This window comes from Drosophila tropicalis, unplaced genomic scaffold (assembly GCF_018151085.1).
Source record: "Drosophila tropicalis isolate 14030-0801.00 unplaced genomic scaffold, ASM1815108v1 contig_413, whole genome shotgun sequence".
Lineage (NCBI taxonomy): Eukaryota > Metazoa > Arthropoda > Insecta > Diptera > Drosophilidae > Drosophila > Drosophila tropicalis.
The window spans coordinates 244550-259985 of record NW_027172877.1 but is presented as its reverse complement, the minus strand read 5'-3'; the positions used below and the strand labels follow the sequence as shown (position 1 = coordinate 259985).

General features: G+C 38.7%; 7 protein-coding genes across 7 annotated transcripts; 4 read left to right on the top strand and 3 right to left on the bottom strand.

The window, feature by feature from the left end:
- The first annotated feature begins 5 nt into the window (after positions 1-5).
- Positions 6-2090, top strand: Dbp21E2 (putative ATP-dependent RNA helicase Dbp21E2). Its single transcript, XM_068285430.1, is given in 3 exon segments — positions 6-899; positions 951-1382; positions 1384-2090. Coding segments are annotated over 3 exon segments (1575 nt in total). The 5' UTR covers positions 6-62; the 3' UTR covers positions 1690-2090.
- On the bottom strand, positions 1931-4435 carry Saf6 (SAGA factor-like TAF6). The gene is made up of 3 exons (XM_068285429.1): positions 3772-4435; positions 2806-3715; positions 1931-2744 (listed from the first exon to the last, which is right to left on the bottom strand). The coding sequence occupies exons 1-3, from the start codon at positions 4294-4296 to the stop codon at positions 2086-2088; spliced, it is 2094 nt and encodes a 697-aa protein (XP_068141530.1). The 5' UTR covers positions 4297-4435; the 3' UTR covers positions 1931-2085.
- On the top strand, positions 4427-5521 carry Pex12 (peroxin 12). The gene has a single exon (XM_068285431.1). It carries the CDS (start codon positions 4516-4518, stop codon positions 5416-5418), a length of 903 nt encoding a protein of 300 aa, XP_068141532.1. The 5' UTR covers positions 4427-4515; the 3' UTR covers positions 5419-5521.
- On the bottom strand, positions 4834-6878 carry LOC137573666 (post-GPI attachment to proteins factor 2). The gene is made up of 2 exons (XM_068285665.1): positions 6195-6878; positions 4834-5726 (listed from the first exon to the last, which is right to left on the bottom strand). The coding sequence occupies exons 1-2, from the start codon at positions 6847-6849 to the stop codon at positions 5503-5505; spliced, it is 879 nt and encodes a 292-aa protein (XP_068141766.1). The 5' UTR covers positions 6850-6878; the 3' UTR covers positions 4834-5502.
- Positions 6879-8030: 1152 nt separating this feature from the next.
- On the bottom strand, positions 8031-9291 carry PGAP2 (Post-GPI attachment to proteins 2). Its single transcript, XM_068285433.1, has 2 exons — positions 8461-9291; positions 8031-8396 (listed from the first exon to the last, which is right to left on the bottom strand). The coding sequence occupies exons 1-2, from the start codon at positions 9092-9094 to the stop codon at positions 8260-8262; spliced, it is 771 nt and encodes a 256-aa protein (XP_068141534.1). The 5' UTR covers positions 9095-9291; the 3' UTR covers positions 8031-8259.
- A 262-nt stretch (positions 9292-9553) lies between these two features.
- On the top strand, positions 9554-10732 carry Clp (Cleavage and polyadenylation specificity factor subunit 4). The gene has a single exon (XM_068285432.1). It carries the CDS (start codon positions 9669-9671, stop codon positions 10539-10541), a length of 873 nt encoding a protein of 290 aa, XP_068141533.1. The 5' UTR covers positions 9554-9668; the 3' UTR covers positions 10542-10732.
- A 125-nt stretch (positions 10733-10857) lies between these two features.
- On the top strand, positions 10858-14407 carry LOC137573597 (integral membrane protein 2B). The gene is made up of 3 exons (XM_068285556.1): positions 10858-11123; positions 12628-13375; positions 13443-14407. The coding sequence occupies exons 1-3, from the start codon at positions 11010-11012 to the stop codon at positions 13586-13588; spliced, it is 1008 nt and encodes a 335-aa protein (XP_068141657.1). The 5' UTR covers positions 10858-11009; the 3' UTR covers positions 13589-14407.
- The last annotated feature ends 1029 nt before the right edge of the window (positions 14408-15436 follow it).

Here is a 15436-nt window from a genome sequence, read left to right as displayed (position 1 = left end):
TGAGTCGGATAATTCGATAGTTGCTACCATATTTCTAGGATTGGGATCAGGATCGTTTTATAATGCTGCTAAAAAAGTTGCAGCCGCTTCTGCCAGTACGGCTCTCATCAGCAAGACAAGTAGCCCAAACCGCCACCGCTGTAGAACCAAGATCCAAAGAGAACATCAAATCAAATATTAAAACACACCCCCTTATTAGTTGCCGGCGAACGCAATTTAATTTGCTACAGCATGAACGTGAAGATGCCAAGTTCGGCACCTTGGAATTGGCATCCAAGGGTTGGCTGCACAACAAATCAAAAGGGGACCACTTCACCCTGAACCCTTGGTTGACGGCAGACCACCTGCAGCAGGAGATGCAACCTGTGGAGTCGCTTAATTTAGCGTTAGATCAGCAATTGCAAGAGAATCTCTACGAGCACTTGCAAATTCGAAAATTAACACCAATTCAATCGAAAGCCATGCCATTAATGCTCGATAATTTTCATACGTTAATAGCAGCTGAGACGGGATGTGGTAAAACCTTGGCCTATCTATTGCCTATTTTGGATAAACTCCTAAAGACTAAACGAGAAAGATGCTTAAATACTCCTCGTGCTTTAATACTGACTCCTGGTCGTGAACTGGCCACACAGATAGCCCAGGTGACCGATCGTTTGATAAAGGGAACCGATCTAAAGGTAAAATGTTTGCTCGGTGGTCAGACGAAGCAGCTGATGATGAATCCTGAATTCGAGGAAGTGGACGTCTTGGTGGCCACATTGGGTGCATTAAGTAAACTGGTAACGACAGGCATCTATCGCACGGAACAAGTGCGGCATGTGGTTTTGGATGAGGCTGATACCATGTTGGATGATTCCTTTACAGACAAGTTAACCTACTTTCTGAAGAGATTCCCTGTAAGTTGATAAAGCACAACAAAATAACAAAGCTAATATTTTCTCTTTCAGTTCCATTTAAATCACCTTGGCGATAAAAACACGGTAGGGACCCAATTGGTCCTAGCCTCGGCCACAATGCCCACGAATACCCGGGAGATTTTGCAACGTATTATTGACGTGGATACAATCCGCGAGGTGGTCAGTCCCCATTTACATCATTTAATGCCTCATGTACAACAGAAATTCTTACGCATCACCAAAGCCGATCGTCCGGCCAACTTACTCTCACTCGTCAAACAGGACATGTCCAAGAAGCGACCCGTTATCGTGTTTAGCAACAAATCAGTGACCAGCGACTATGTTTCCATCTTCCTTAACAACATGGGCATCAATTGTCTCAATCTCAATGGAGACATGCTCATGAAGATTCGCTTGGGTCGTTTCGAACAGTTTCAAACGGGTGAATGTGACATCCTCTCTACCACTGATGTTGGCAGTCGGGGGTCTGGACACCACTCGGGCTAGGCATGTCATCAATTTTGATTTCCCCCTGCACGTATCCGATTACATTCATCGCTGCGGCCGCATAGGACGTGTGGGAAATGTTATGCAAAAATGCCTTGTGACCAATTTAATTTCATCCAGGAGAGAGATCGAGGTGGTGCAGCGGATTGAACATGCAGCCCGAACCGGAGGATTGTTACCCAATGTAAATGCCAATATTAAAAATATTATCAATCGTCGTATTATGGAGGAAATGAAGGCGGCGGGGATAAAACTGCCAGAGAGTCATGAAGAGGCGTTTTAGTCGGTACTAAAACATACATATTTCGATAAATGTGTACTTGTAATTTATATATCTCTGAGGGAATTGCCAAGAGGCTCCATGCAAAAAAGGGTTTTAACTATATTGAATTTTGCCACGATCTAAATATTTCATTATCTTGAAGACCAAACTATAAAGATTTATTGTTAAAGATACGAACGATCTTTACAAAACTCCATTTAACAACGAAACGAAATACCTTGTATCCCATCAAAACTCTGAATTTTACATTTAGAGAATAAATAGATTTTTGCTTTATAGTTATAACAATTGGACACTTTGGGTGTTTCGAAAGAGGTGTGAATACAATACAATTATGTTAGGTAATACACTTAAGAGTAATTCTAAGTAAATAAAATGTTGACGTTGATTATTTTTCTAAATCCTAAGATAATGATAGCCAGTGTGAGCCACCACCCTTCTCACATTGGTCATGGGTTTAAGGAGTTTTCGCCGAGCAATTAAGATATCGCTACTGCCATAAGCACCAGAGCCGCAATTAGGTTTAGGTCCACCACCGTTTGCGTCTGTTTTGGGTTTAATGACTCTCGGTCGACATCCGGAGAACTTAAATTTGATTATTCCACCACAGTTTAAATGTAAATTTGGCTGCACCAGTTCAGGAAAGGCATCTCTAAGCTGAGGTTTAGGTTTTAGAGCGTTATTTGGATCGTCGCCATGGCACATAGCGGCAGCCAAAGAGCTCCATTCTAGGCGACGGACTCCAGGCTGGACGTCCACACGATAGGCAGGCTTTTTGGCTCTTAAAAAACGTTGGGTTAACCATTTTTGATAGATATTGGCAAAGTAAACCATAAACGGTTGCAATCTATCCACACCACATCCGTGTTCCAACCATTCATATAAATAAATATCATCTGAGCCTGATAAAAACATGGCAGCAGGAGATAGGTCAATCCATAAACTGTCAGGTATATCATTTATATTCAACTGATAGATATAAGGTATGAATTCCCGAAACGCATATTCTCCTAAAGCCATCAAGCCGCATAAGGATCGGGATATATATTTGAAATCTAAAAACGTATTTTATGAAAATTATTCTAGAAAGTGGAAAGAATGTATGGTTAATCTCACCTCGCTCAGTGCTGACTTGGCGGGCTTCAAAGAATCTTGCCAAACGCCTTTTTATTAAAAACAAGCATTCTGCCTGCAGATAACCACTTTGAGCAGCTAATTGTCCAATAGTCTGACAGAGCTCGGGCACGTGGCTACTGGCCACCGGTGATGCAAAGTAATGGGACATGTGGTGAGGTTCTTGCAAGTTAGTACTCATATCATCGTCCTGCTGGAGCTGATAGATCACATGGGCTTCCTGCGGCGGCTGCTGCTGATTATGATGGTCTTCCTCCAATTCCATTTTAATTTCCGACTTCATATCAGTTTCCATTGCTTGGTCTGGAACTGGAGATGTTCGCACCTTGATAGTTTCAAAGGGACCCATTAGCTGACTTATCAGAATTTCGGCCAAATGAAAATATTCCTGCCGGCAAGACTGCTGATTGGCCATGGGATTAAAATTGCAGGACCTTAACAAACGCCAGCACCGTTGACTCAATGCATCTTCTTGCCTAAAGGCTAGCATTTGAAGTATTTTGGAGACCAAGGCGCGATAACAAGAACCCATCAGAGGACTCTCAAAGGCCAAGTTCAAGGCCTTTGTTCTCTGCTGGCTGTCGCCAAAAAGACTAGCTGTGATCAAACTCTTAAGGAATTGTTGCAATTCGTTGGTATTTCTCTCCTCCGCCGGACAAATGCTATGAAAATCCACATCATTGGGTAACTTTAGTTCAATATCTTTTTGGAACTCTTCACGTAACTCAAAAATCTTGTCCGAATGAAAGAAATAGGTGCCGTCGTAGTCAATGCGATCCCAATCGCTGTCCATAGCTCCCAACATGGGTGGAACATCAGCATCCTTGAGAACCTCATTTACCAGATCATAGGTAACGATACCAGCAGAATGGCGGGAATATATCTTGACATTCTGCAGAAGATTAAAAATTAGAAATTCTGTATACACACTATGGAGAAAATACCTACATTTATCAATTCCCAAACTTTGTAGGTGGCGTCTTCGGCCAGGCGGGCACACACATCCTGAGATAGCTCTACATCGGTTTGATCATGTTGCTCCCAATAGATTTTTATACTGCGCGGGTCAAAGCCAGCGTAAGCCTTTGTATGGTGATGGCTTAAGCGGTTAATATGAGTATTGCTCTCGACATGGCCACTAGTTGGTCCAACGCCAACTGCTCCTGCTACAGCAAAGCTGGCGTCAAATTGATTATATTGGCTACCTAAACTCGAAGTGGGTGTGGTTGGCGTAGTCACCATGCCTACATGAGTAGGAGTCATTGGTAAACTGCCCACTCCAACACCCACTACCAGGCTCCCGGGCACTCCCACTCCACAAGCTAGAGCTGCATTAGCTGTCGTTGCCAAAGTTTTCGATGCCTCCAATTTTGCTGATTTGGACCGAGACTTCGTGGACTTTTTGCTGACCTTTGTTTGGTTGGATGACGACTTGCTCGTCTCCTCCAAATGGCCACCGCCAGGAGTTCTCATCGTTCTTGTGTTTTTGCTTTATTTTGTTGTTTTTCTTTTTGCACAAACTTGTTTTGTTCAACCGGCAATCGATAGTTGCCAATCGATAAGCGAAAACAATCAGCAACAACTGATTTTTTAGCGGTTTTTTTTGGTGTTCAAAAGTCCATCTCTAATGCCTCCTTAAAATTTTAATCTTAACTGCTGATACTTGAATATATTTGTTTAATTGGTATTTAAATGGCGGAGGGAGCCAATGTGCGTCAAAATTTACAGAATGTACCATCGATATTTGAAATATCAGCAGCCGAAACGCTGGACAATCTTATCTACCCGGCTTTGAGTAAAATTTTCGACTACTTCGGCCTACGATTGGACTTTAAGCTCTGGGGTTCATTTAGGCTGAAGGAGGAACTCTCACCGCTGTTGACATGGCTGCTCCAGTTGGTTTATTTGCGTAATCGCGCATCCTCCTTCGGAGAGAGTTTCTATGGACTGCAAAGAACAGACACAAAAACCGGGGAGCTCTTGACAAGAAGACAGCAATGGACATCTGCCACCCTGCTTACCATTCTACCCTATGTGGAACGCAAACTAAGGCAGCGAAGTGCTCATCAAGATGATACTTACAAATGGGAAGAATATGCCATCAATCTGTTCCATGCATATAATGCTTCCAAGGCAGTGCACACATTCCTGTACCTTATTAAACAAGCTCGAAGCCATTCGCCCATCTTTCGGGCCATGAAGCTGACTTTGCGATACCCCAGCGAACCTCCGAAGGAGGACCAGTGGACCTATATATTTCTTAAAATGCTGGAAGTATTGGCCTTCTTTTTACAATTCATCCAATGGTGGTACTCCAATGATCAGCGACGCAAAGTGGGCGGCTCTTTACAGAATCCAGAAGCTAAATCCTTAGATTCAGATGGAAATCTGCCCGATGAGGTAAAGCAATCACTGCCCAAACGTGGCGAATGTCCAGTGTGCCTACTCCCATTCCAAACACCAACAGCCTGCTCAGTCTCTGGTTATGTCTATTGCTGGAAATGCATTATTAACCATTTGAAAGAGCATGGAGCTTGTCCGGTGACCAATTATCCGATAAGTTTGGACGACCTAGTTAGAATTTATGAAACGTAGCCATAGAGCAGGAAAAGTATTGTTGTTGTTAATCTTTTTATCATTTTTATGTACTCTTTTTTTATATAAAAATAAACGCATATATTATTGTGTTTCAAATTCACTCAGATAATAGCCCAATCGTTTATCGTGGCATATATAGACATTATAAAAATCAAAGTAAGCCGTGCACAAATAGCAAAGGAAGGACCAAAAAGCCACAAACTCGAAAATCGCGAATATTGAGTAAACTGAAAATAAATAACATCGAAAAAGATTAAATATCACTCTAATACTATACTGCTGGGATCGGGAGTATTTATCATGTTTAATTATTTAAAACCCGCATTATAATATTAAAAAATTTAGGAAAATTCACCAGCTTGTTTGTATATTGGAGACTTTTAATGTTTTTATCGAGGGAAATCACAAAGGTTACTATGTTGAGAAAAAAATCAGGCGAATATCAAAACAGATCTTACATAAATAAATTTCACACACTTTTTGAAAGAAAGAAAAACTAGTTTTAGAGGAACTAATAAATTCTAAATAAATCAACGAGTCAGAAGAAAGAAAAGAGTTGGGACAATCATGCATGAAAGTTTTTTCAAATTAAATTTCAAAGGAGGAGTTTTCGTTGATCCAGACAGACGAAAATGACTATATGAACTAAATAAACATATATATGTATATATAATAGAGTCGAAGAAGATCCAAATAAGAAGCAATATTGAAATGATGAAACCTTACATCATTAACCAATGCATTTAAGAATTGTCATGGGCTGAGGAACTCACCTAATGTTGGACAGAACTCCATGTGCAACAGATACCAGACCCACATGAAGGTAAATGTCCCAACAAATGTAAAGACCAGTTTACGCTTTAGCAAATACGAATATTGAGAGTCGTTGTCTAGATCCTTTGGGCTAATTCGGCCAGCTGAAAAATGGTATTTATGTATTGCAAATGAGCCACCTAGGAATATACATGCGGAGCTCCAAAGCAGAATCACAGTGATCACATGTAGAGGATGGGTGCCATTGATATGGGCGAAGTGGGCCCAGACCAAAATGCTAAAGCTGTGCAGTATTAAAGATCCCGTCAAGATCTGACTTAAGGAACGCACAGTTCTTGGCAAGATGCGACGATAGAGACGCTTATATAGGAAAGCAGTCAAAAGGATAAAAGCCGCAGACCACCATGAAATAATAATCCACCCAACCTGATTCGATTTGGCCACAGACGACACTGATGGTATCACATTAAAAGCCTCACACTCCGTATAGGTGGAAGCGTCAAGATCCGTGATAATTGTGCCGACAAGGAATAAAGCCAAGGCAATCGGCGTAACACTCAAACCCAACAGCAAAATGCGCGCCATAGATATACGAAAGGGATTAGGATTAGACAAATCCTTGATTGTCGACGGCAGCAGCATTTCCTGCTCCATGGCGCATCACTCGAATCGGATAGAATATGGAAATCGTATAATGATATGGAATATTTACTTCTATAATGTTTTCCCCAGGCCTATTCGGTTTCCGGATGAAATGACAATTCACGTTCTGACGCGATTATGGTTCGGCTTCTGATAGTGAGGCTTGTGATAGGCGTGTTGTGGGATGGGATGGGGTATTGGGATGCCATGATACTGACAAGCAAAACGTCAGTTTGTTTTAGGTTAGGTAAAAGCTGTACCCACGAGCGGTAGAGGTGTTAGGTGCAAGTAAGGATTTTGGAGCGCGGAGAATTTATGTATTGAGTGTGGTTGGCTATAGGGATTCCTTTTTGTAGCAAAGTAGCATCAATTACATCAAACCACCTTTGTGACCGCCCATATCCTTACTATCTCATCAATATAAGATTTCACATTTGTATTTCGAGTGTTGCAAGTTCTAAAAGGGCTTTTAACAGAATATGCGAATTATATAAAAAGTCGTTTTTGATTCGTCATCGAATTGACCATTCCGTTATACTGTTAAGCTTATAAAGGAAGGTTAAAATTTTTTGAGATCATTTGAGATTCTACCACTGAGATCATATATTTGGTGAGTCAATTATAAAGTATACGCCTGGTGTGCCAGCTAAACATATAATGATAATATTCTGATATTTATCTGTTCATTAAAAAGGTACGAATGATAAGGAAAGATAAAAAATGTATAAAAACTTCGCGAGACCTTCCTTATTAGGAAATACGAAAAAAAAATTTAGTGCGAACTAACACAATAAATGACAAATGGCAATAAACGTTTCAGTAAAAAAGTTAGAATTTTCAAAAAATTGTAAATTTTCATATCGTATTTTTTTTACTCTCGAAATGCAACCCAAATTATTATTTATTGTGCTATTCTTCAATCTCTCTCAATCTGGGCAAGAAAGTTTAAAAGAAATTCCAAATTTTTAAGTTGCTAAAGTTGTTTGAAAAATGTATCGAGTGGGTTATCCTTTTATATTCAAGGTGGATTCATCTTTTTTTGCTAGTTTTTATTCCATACTAGATGGTAATTGAAAGATTCCTTCTGTTAGCTTAAGCCAGAAAACTCGCACATGGCTTTAACATATATAAATTGTTTAGAGTGTAAACAAGATTTAATTACAAAGACTGCAAGATTATGAAAACTTTTCAAAGGAGTTCACATATGTTTTTATTATATTTACGTTGTTTTTTGTTTTTCCTAGCAAAACGTTATACATTTATGCCTCATACTTTGGTAAAATTAAGTAAACTTTGAGCTTAAGCTAATACCACATGGTTGGTTATTTAATTATGTACAGGAAATACTCAAGAGGTGGGCACAAGCGAAATACATAAACTAATAAAATCGGACGTGAAAATTATGCCTAATTAGCTACATGACTAAAAATGCGTTAGATAGAGACCGTTTTTAGCATCGAAGACGACTTGCAGAGCATAAAAGTCCCAATACGATGTCATATGGAAGCCCATATTAGTTAGCACCACAATATATTCGAAAAGGGCAAAGAACGTGTAAACTGTCAAAGAAAGATGAGAAACATTTCAGATATGGATGTGATAAATTATTGTTTAGGAACTTACCACCCGCCTCACAGTGGGCATTGTGGCGCAAAAAACAATATCCGGCCAGTCCAAAGGCCAGAACATTGATAAGAAACAGATTCCGCTTGTAGCGGAGCGATTTCTCCTCATGTGGGAGTAAAACCACCTTTCTGGCATTACGATTCAGCAGATAAGAAATAAGCATATAACTCTCACTGCACGCTATGAATACGACAAAGGAGTTCCGATGGATCTCGTAATTGTCCGCCGATGTCCACAGGGATAGACAGAAGAGGGCAAAATCTTCAATAACATTTAAAGTGCATGCCAAAATGCCGAACAGACGGCGATTACGTTTAATGTGCTCTCTATAGTATTCGAGATACATTTTGGCCACTGCAAGTCGTAGAGGTAAATGCAGGAAAATGGCCAATCTCCAAATCGTCTTCTGTGGCTCATAATTACCAATAGCTGCTGACACTGAGGGTAAATAATTGGATACATCGCAGTGTGTAAAAGTTGATCGCACAAAGTCAAACATCAGCGACCACGCAACACAGAAACAAAAGGCTCCAAGCGGCAAACTTAATGCTGCTAAGGCTAATTTGGAAAAGGGCAGACGAAAGAAAATCCGTTTCTTGGGCTCGTTTAGCCGCTCGAACGTTGGTAACATGTTGGTGATAGCTGATGATCCGGGTGTGGGGGGAGTTCTCTAACCAATTGGACAATTACACATAATTTAATGGCTGCACATCAGCCAATCCCAAATGTTAATTTATTCTTTTTTATAAATACGTGGAATTTTTTTGTTTACAAAATTGCGTTTACGTTGCAATGCAACAGAAAAATGTAAACACAATGAAAACCATTAATCGATATTTCGATTGTGTAATCAAAATGGGAATTGGGGAAAAAGCCATCTAAGCAAAAAGTCGGTCATCTCGAAACTTCTCAATAAATCTGTTTAACATCCTCTATTTTTGATAGATTTATTGCCGTCTGCTTAAAAAATGTTGAATATATTGAGTTCTTATATTCAAAAACTAAAAAAGGAAAATGGCTATAAAAAGGCTACTGGCGGGAGCTTGAAAAAGGTCAAGCTAGTTGATCTAACATCGATTGTCCGCATGCCGGCTATGCTCATCTCTGACACTGACAGCAACAAAATATAAGCGAAAAATACTGCTTTCCGTAAAAAAAGCAACTTAATTAATTCGGTTCCTGTAATTAGAGTAAGCAACTTCATCATGGATATCCTACTGGCCAATGTGAATGGCCTACACTTCAAGGCGGAACGAGATCTCATGGAACAGGTGGGGGCCATTCCGCTACCTTTTTATGGCATGGACAAGTCTATTGCCGCCGTCTGCAACTTCATCACTAAGAATGGCCAGGAGTGTGACAAGGGTAGCGCCTGCCCGTTTCGACACATACGCGGAGATCGCACCATAGTATGCAAACATTGGCTGCGTGGACTCTGCAAGAAGGGTGATCAATGTGAATTTCTCCACGAATTCGATATGACCAAAATGCCCGAATGCTATTTTTACTCCCGCTTTAATGCCTGTCACAACAAGGAGTGTCCCTTCTTGCATATCGACCCCCAGAGTAAGGTGAAAGATTGTCCATGGTATAAACGAGGATTCTGCAGACACGGTCCGCATTGTCGGCATCAGCATTTGCGTCGTGTGCTCTGCATGAACTATCTTGCAGGTTTCTGCCCCGAAGGACCTAACTGCAAGCACATGCATCCCCGATTCGAGTTGCCGCCTCTAGCTGACTTAAGCAAGGATCAATTGCACAAAAAGCTGCCCACCTGTCACTATTGCGGCGAACTGGGGCACAAAGCAAATGCGTGTAAGCAGTATGCTGGTAGCCTGGAGAACCGGAACAACATCAATGCTATGGATCATACTGGTGGGGGAGGACCAGGGATTCCGGGAGGAGATGGCAATGGTCCAGAGGATGGTAGCGGTGGTGGTCCTAATCATCCGTATGTTAAAGGACCCACACCACTGGAGGAGATCACCTGCTATAAGTGCGGTCATAAGGGTCACTACGCCAACAAGTGTCCCAAAGGTCATTTGGCCTTCCTCTCCAATCAACATAGTCATAAATAGTGCCCAAGCTGAGCCCGCACATCGATATGTTTTTCTGTAAATCTTAAGAATATTCTGAGCAAGAGAGATGTTTTCTTATACGTTATCTTATTAGAGGATAATATATCTTCCATAAATTATCTAGAATTACTTTCGAATGTTTTATAACAAGATGTAAACTTAACGAGAAAAAAAATACGAAACAATAGAAACGAACATAATTTTAATTGTTTAACGGCTTGCAAGTAGTTTATCTATCGATAGTTTTTACTTCCGATAGCTGATAGCTTAGCATTATCGATGAAAAGTAAATGTATCGTTAGTAACTACATAAGTTCGTTTTGCAGCACTGCCCCACAGAAAACAACAACAAGGCAGAGAAAATTGCGCACTAAATTTTTGGTAATTTTTCACACATAACAGTAAAAGGCACCAGCTCTTGCACAAAACAACTAAATTAAAAGTATTAAAAACGACGTTAAGGGAACAATGACAATTCTTGCAAAAATAACAGGACAAAGGCATAAGGATGACCAGGAGAAGGTGCCTCTGCCCATGAATTTAAACGATGAAGCGCTAATGCATCATGGATCATTAATTAGTGTAAGTATAATCGTAATCATTTTGTTTTGGTTAATTATTTGCTTTAATTTTTCGCGCAATCGTTTTTGTTCTTGTGCCAAAGGACTTCAAAATCAGGTATCTGTTGTCCTTCGTCCGAGCTACAAGTTTTTATTTTGTATTAGTATGCGTATGTGTGTGTTTGTGTGGGCAGAAAATTCCTACATATGTATGTACATACATACATATGTATGCAGTAGCAGTGCTCAGCAGCAATTGCTATTGATTTTTCCCATGCAAAGTGAAATGCTGGAACTTTGGTTGTCCTTGTTCGCCCTGACCTCCCTTTCCTTCAGTTTGCACATTTCCACATTGTCGCTTGAGGTCAATTTTCTTCCTGTTGATTCCATGGTCAAATTTTCTTATCCCCCTTCTACCTTCATTTCTCTCTTTCTCTTTAACAAAAGAAACTTGTGCACTTTGCTCATAAATGCTTTATTACTACGTGTGTATAAGTAGATAAGAATGCTGACACATTTGTTTATATTACACACAGTGTCTGCAATAATTATAGGCAGAAGCACAACCAAATTAGGCCAAACATGAATAACTCTTATTCATAAAGATTTACTATTTTTGTTCTCAATTATTATGTCTGGTAGATAGAAGTCGATTAATATACATAGATACATAGATCTAATACAAATTATGAAAAAAAAAAAAATTAAACCCTATTTACGTACATAAATTTGACTGAATAAAACAGATTTGGATTTAGAACATTAAAAAATACTTTTTATACCCTTACAGAGGGTATTAAAAAATTCGTTAGATTTTTGTAGATGAACTTAACGGAGTATCTTTAAAAAATTTACCAATAAAAAAGTGTTTGAAGTGAAACATCATATAGCCAAATTTAAATAAGATTGGATAAATATCTTAAACGCTGCCGACAGTGCTGCCAGCAGGTAACGACGTCATTGCTTAGCAGAACACACACACACAGAAGCAACGCTGCATAAACTACATTAAGACACAGAAAAGAAGTATGGAACAAGTAAAAATATTACGTGAAAATTACGTTGCAAGGGTATATATGTACATAAACTTCAGCATAGTCAAAGTTAGCTTTAATAAAATATTTCTTGTGTTTTTTCTATTCAAAAATTAAAGATCAAATTTAGCCTTTAAGTACAATATTGCGGAAAATCATGCAATTCAAAATTTCTTAACTTTTTAACGTATTAATCTAAAGATAAAAATGCCAGTGCTCTTGTTTAAAGTTAAAACCACTAAAAAGAATTTTTAATCTATGATAATTGCATACGTATCATCGGCTAAAATTTATTTTTCTTATCGCCCACAAAACTATTTTCTCTATATAACTGATAAAATGCGAGTTGAGTTTGTTCTGGGTATTATGATTATTGCTCCCCATAAAAAGAGCATATAGTATAAACGATATCGTATTGTTATTTATTTTTGATATTTTTCAATTGCGAGTGGAAATTAGTTCTAATCTTAATCTTTGTTTGCTTTTCAACAGCCAAAGATTGCTTATAGTGATGCCGATACAGAATCAATGGTGTTCAATCGACCTCAATACCATTGCTTGAAGTCGTTCTTGCTCTTCCTTATTGCAATGGTGGTTATGATGATGGGTGTGCTCGGGGGCTGGACCCTCTATCGTCTATATGCTCCTTCACATTCCAATATGCGTTACCATGCCCTTTGCGATATACCCTACGCCGAGGATTCCAGTGTAATGCCCCGTTTCATGGCCCGCAACGATGATGATATTGCTGCCCTCAACTGGCGCACTCTGTTGCCACATTTCACTAGCAGCAGCAGCAATCGGAACGGCCTCATCATGGGCAACGGAGATGATAGCTTGTTGGACAATCTTGTCGACGACAATTTCTTCCGAGAGGAAATCGAATTAGATAGCAGTGATGAGGACGGTTATGCTAAAATCGATGTGCCAGATTTCAAGGATGGTCGTCGTGGTCGGTTTATGCATGATTTCAAAGAGAATCAATCGGCCATTATTGATACGACCACCAATCGTTGTTTCATCATGCCTCTGGACCGGGATACAACATTGCCGCCAAGCAGCTTTATGGATCTGATGCAAAAAATGGGTTCCGGTTATTATAACATCGATACGGAGCGAGTGCGTCGCAACATGCGTGTAATCACGCCACGCATCACAGATCTGTCCATGATCTCGGAGCGCATCGCCAACGAATGCTTTGACATGAAGGTCTATATGATGGAGAAATTCATCACGGGAGGTAAGTCATATACATACATACATACTTTAATTCTTCAGTATTTTATTTATTTTTTTTGTTTTTTCAGTATCTAAGCGCTCGGCAGAGCCTTTGCCAGATGCTGGCAAATATGCCGAGTTCATGGGCAAGGGAGTGATTGAATACGATCTGTCTAATATTGCGGAAGTCGAGGCATACGAGGCGAACGAAGCCCAAAAGCAGCAAGTGGCTTGAGCTCATTATCAAGCGCCATCAACGTCAAGAAAATTTTAAAGCTACAACAAAACAAAAAACAAATTTATTAATTAGAAATTAATTTATATATATAAATATGCTATATATATATAAAAAAAAATCGGAGACAAAATTTGATCTGTTTGTGAATTAAACAAAAAAAATTGCTTAAAACGACTCTTAAAAACAGATGAACCTATAAGTTTATATAAATACATATATACATATATGTATGAGAAATATCATATTATTGGCCAAGAAGCTCCAACCAATAGAGTTCGTTCGAACGTCAAAGAAAGATTATAGCGAATCATAGACCCTAGAGTAAAGAAATGTACCTAGAAAGCAATTAAAATGCGATTGAAAGAAATTTGTGACAAATACAAAGCGAGAAATGCATCATGATATTGAATACGACGAGGGCCCCGTGCATCTTTCTATTTCTATATATACTTACATATAAAAATTAGATGTGTGAATCCATAAACATAACCAGAACACAACAGAAACACACACAGAAAACAAAATTATAGATAACAAAAAACAAACAAAGAAACATAAACTGCATTCCATTCCAAGTACATATTTTATATACTATAAATAATTATCCTCTCTCTATCTTAACAATTATTGTATAAACAATAAAGAAATCAAAGGATTCAAATAAGTTGGAAATTTGAAACTATCAGCAAAGTTTAGAAATGAAATTATTAAGAAAATCAACAACAGAAAGTTAATCTAAATGTTCTTTAAAAACAAAAACCAAAACAAAAAAAAAAAACTATTTAAATGTATTAAACGCGAATTTGTGATCTTGAAGTATTTCTTGATTTCTTTATTATACTGGGAAGCAATGGAAAATATAAAACAAAATTGTTTTCCGATGCCTTTAAAAAAAAACTCATAAAAAGGGAAATTGTTTTGAAACACAAAACAAACCTTCCAGTTTAGCGGGCTCGAGGTAAATCTTCCAAAAGAAGATTATTTCAAGACTAAAAGGTGACCACCAAGTTCTATCATCAGCAGACTTTGCCAAAGAACTTCAGAAAAAAAAAAACCATGGTAAGTTTGGTTCCCAACAAAAAAGTTACCAAGTTGTCTTAACCTTGGACAGGTGTTTGGCAATGAATTGTCATTCGCTATAAGCGTTTTGCATTAGAGTATCATACATTTCATCCAGTGGTATGCATCTTGACCCCTTAAGAAGTGTCGAAAATTACATTCTCTGGATGCATGTTATACAAAATGTCGGGTTAACCATTGATATCCATCTTCTACCCATAATTTCAGAATTTAAATTCGTTTATTCATCTTGCCGAAATTCATAAAACTTCCATTATGGTAAATTGTATGTCTTTAGTTAAAACAGTTCGCAAAAGTTTATTAAAGTAAGTAAACACTATTTGTTCACTCAACAAATTTCATTAAAGTATGTATTTTCAGATTACGAAATTTATTTCCCTTTTGATAAAATGCTGAGTTTGTGCTGGGTATTTCCTCCTCATAACAACAAGATTTATTATAACCGATATCGTAATTATTATTAATTTTGTTATTACAGCATTGGGAGTTGATATGAATTTTAAGCTCAACCTTTTCCCTCCACGATGATTATCCACTGGCTTTGAAATGGCTGTTGATTTTCCCTATCGCAATGGGGGTAATTATGATGGATATTGCGGCTCCAGATTCGAAAATGCATTACCATATTATTTGTAATGTTCCAGGGATTCGTGTAGGTCTAGCAAATTATTGTAGCTTTGCTGTCTCCGAGTTCTATTTGTTATAGTTATGGGCCGATTCCGACGGATATTCTGCACACATCACCTTAGATCCGAAGTTTTTAAC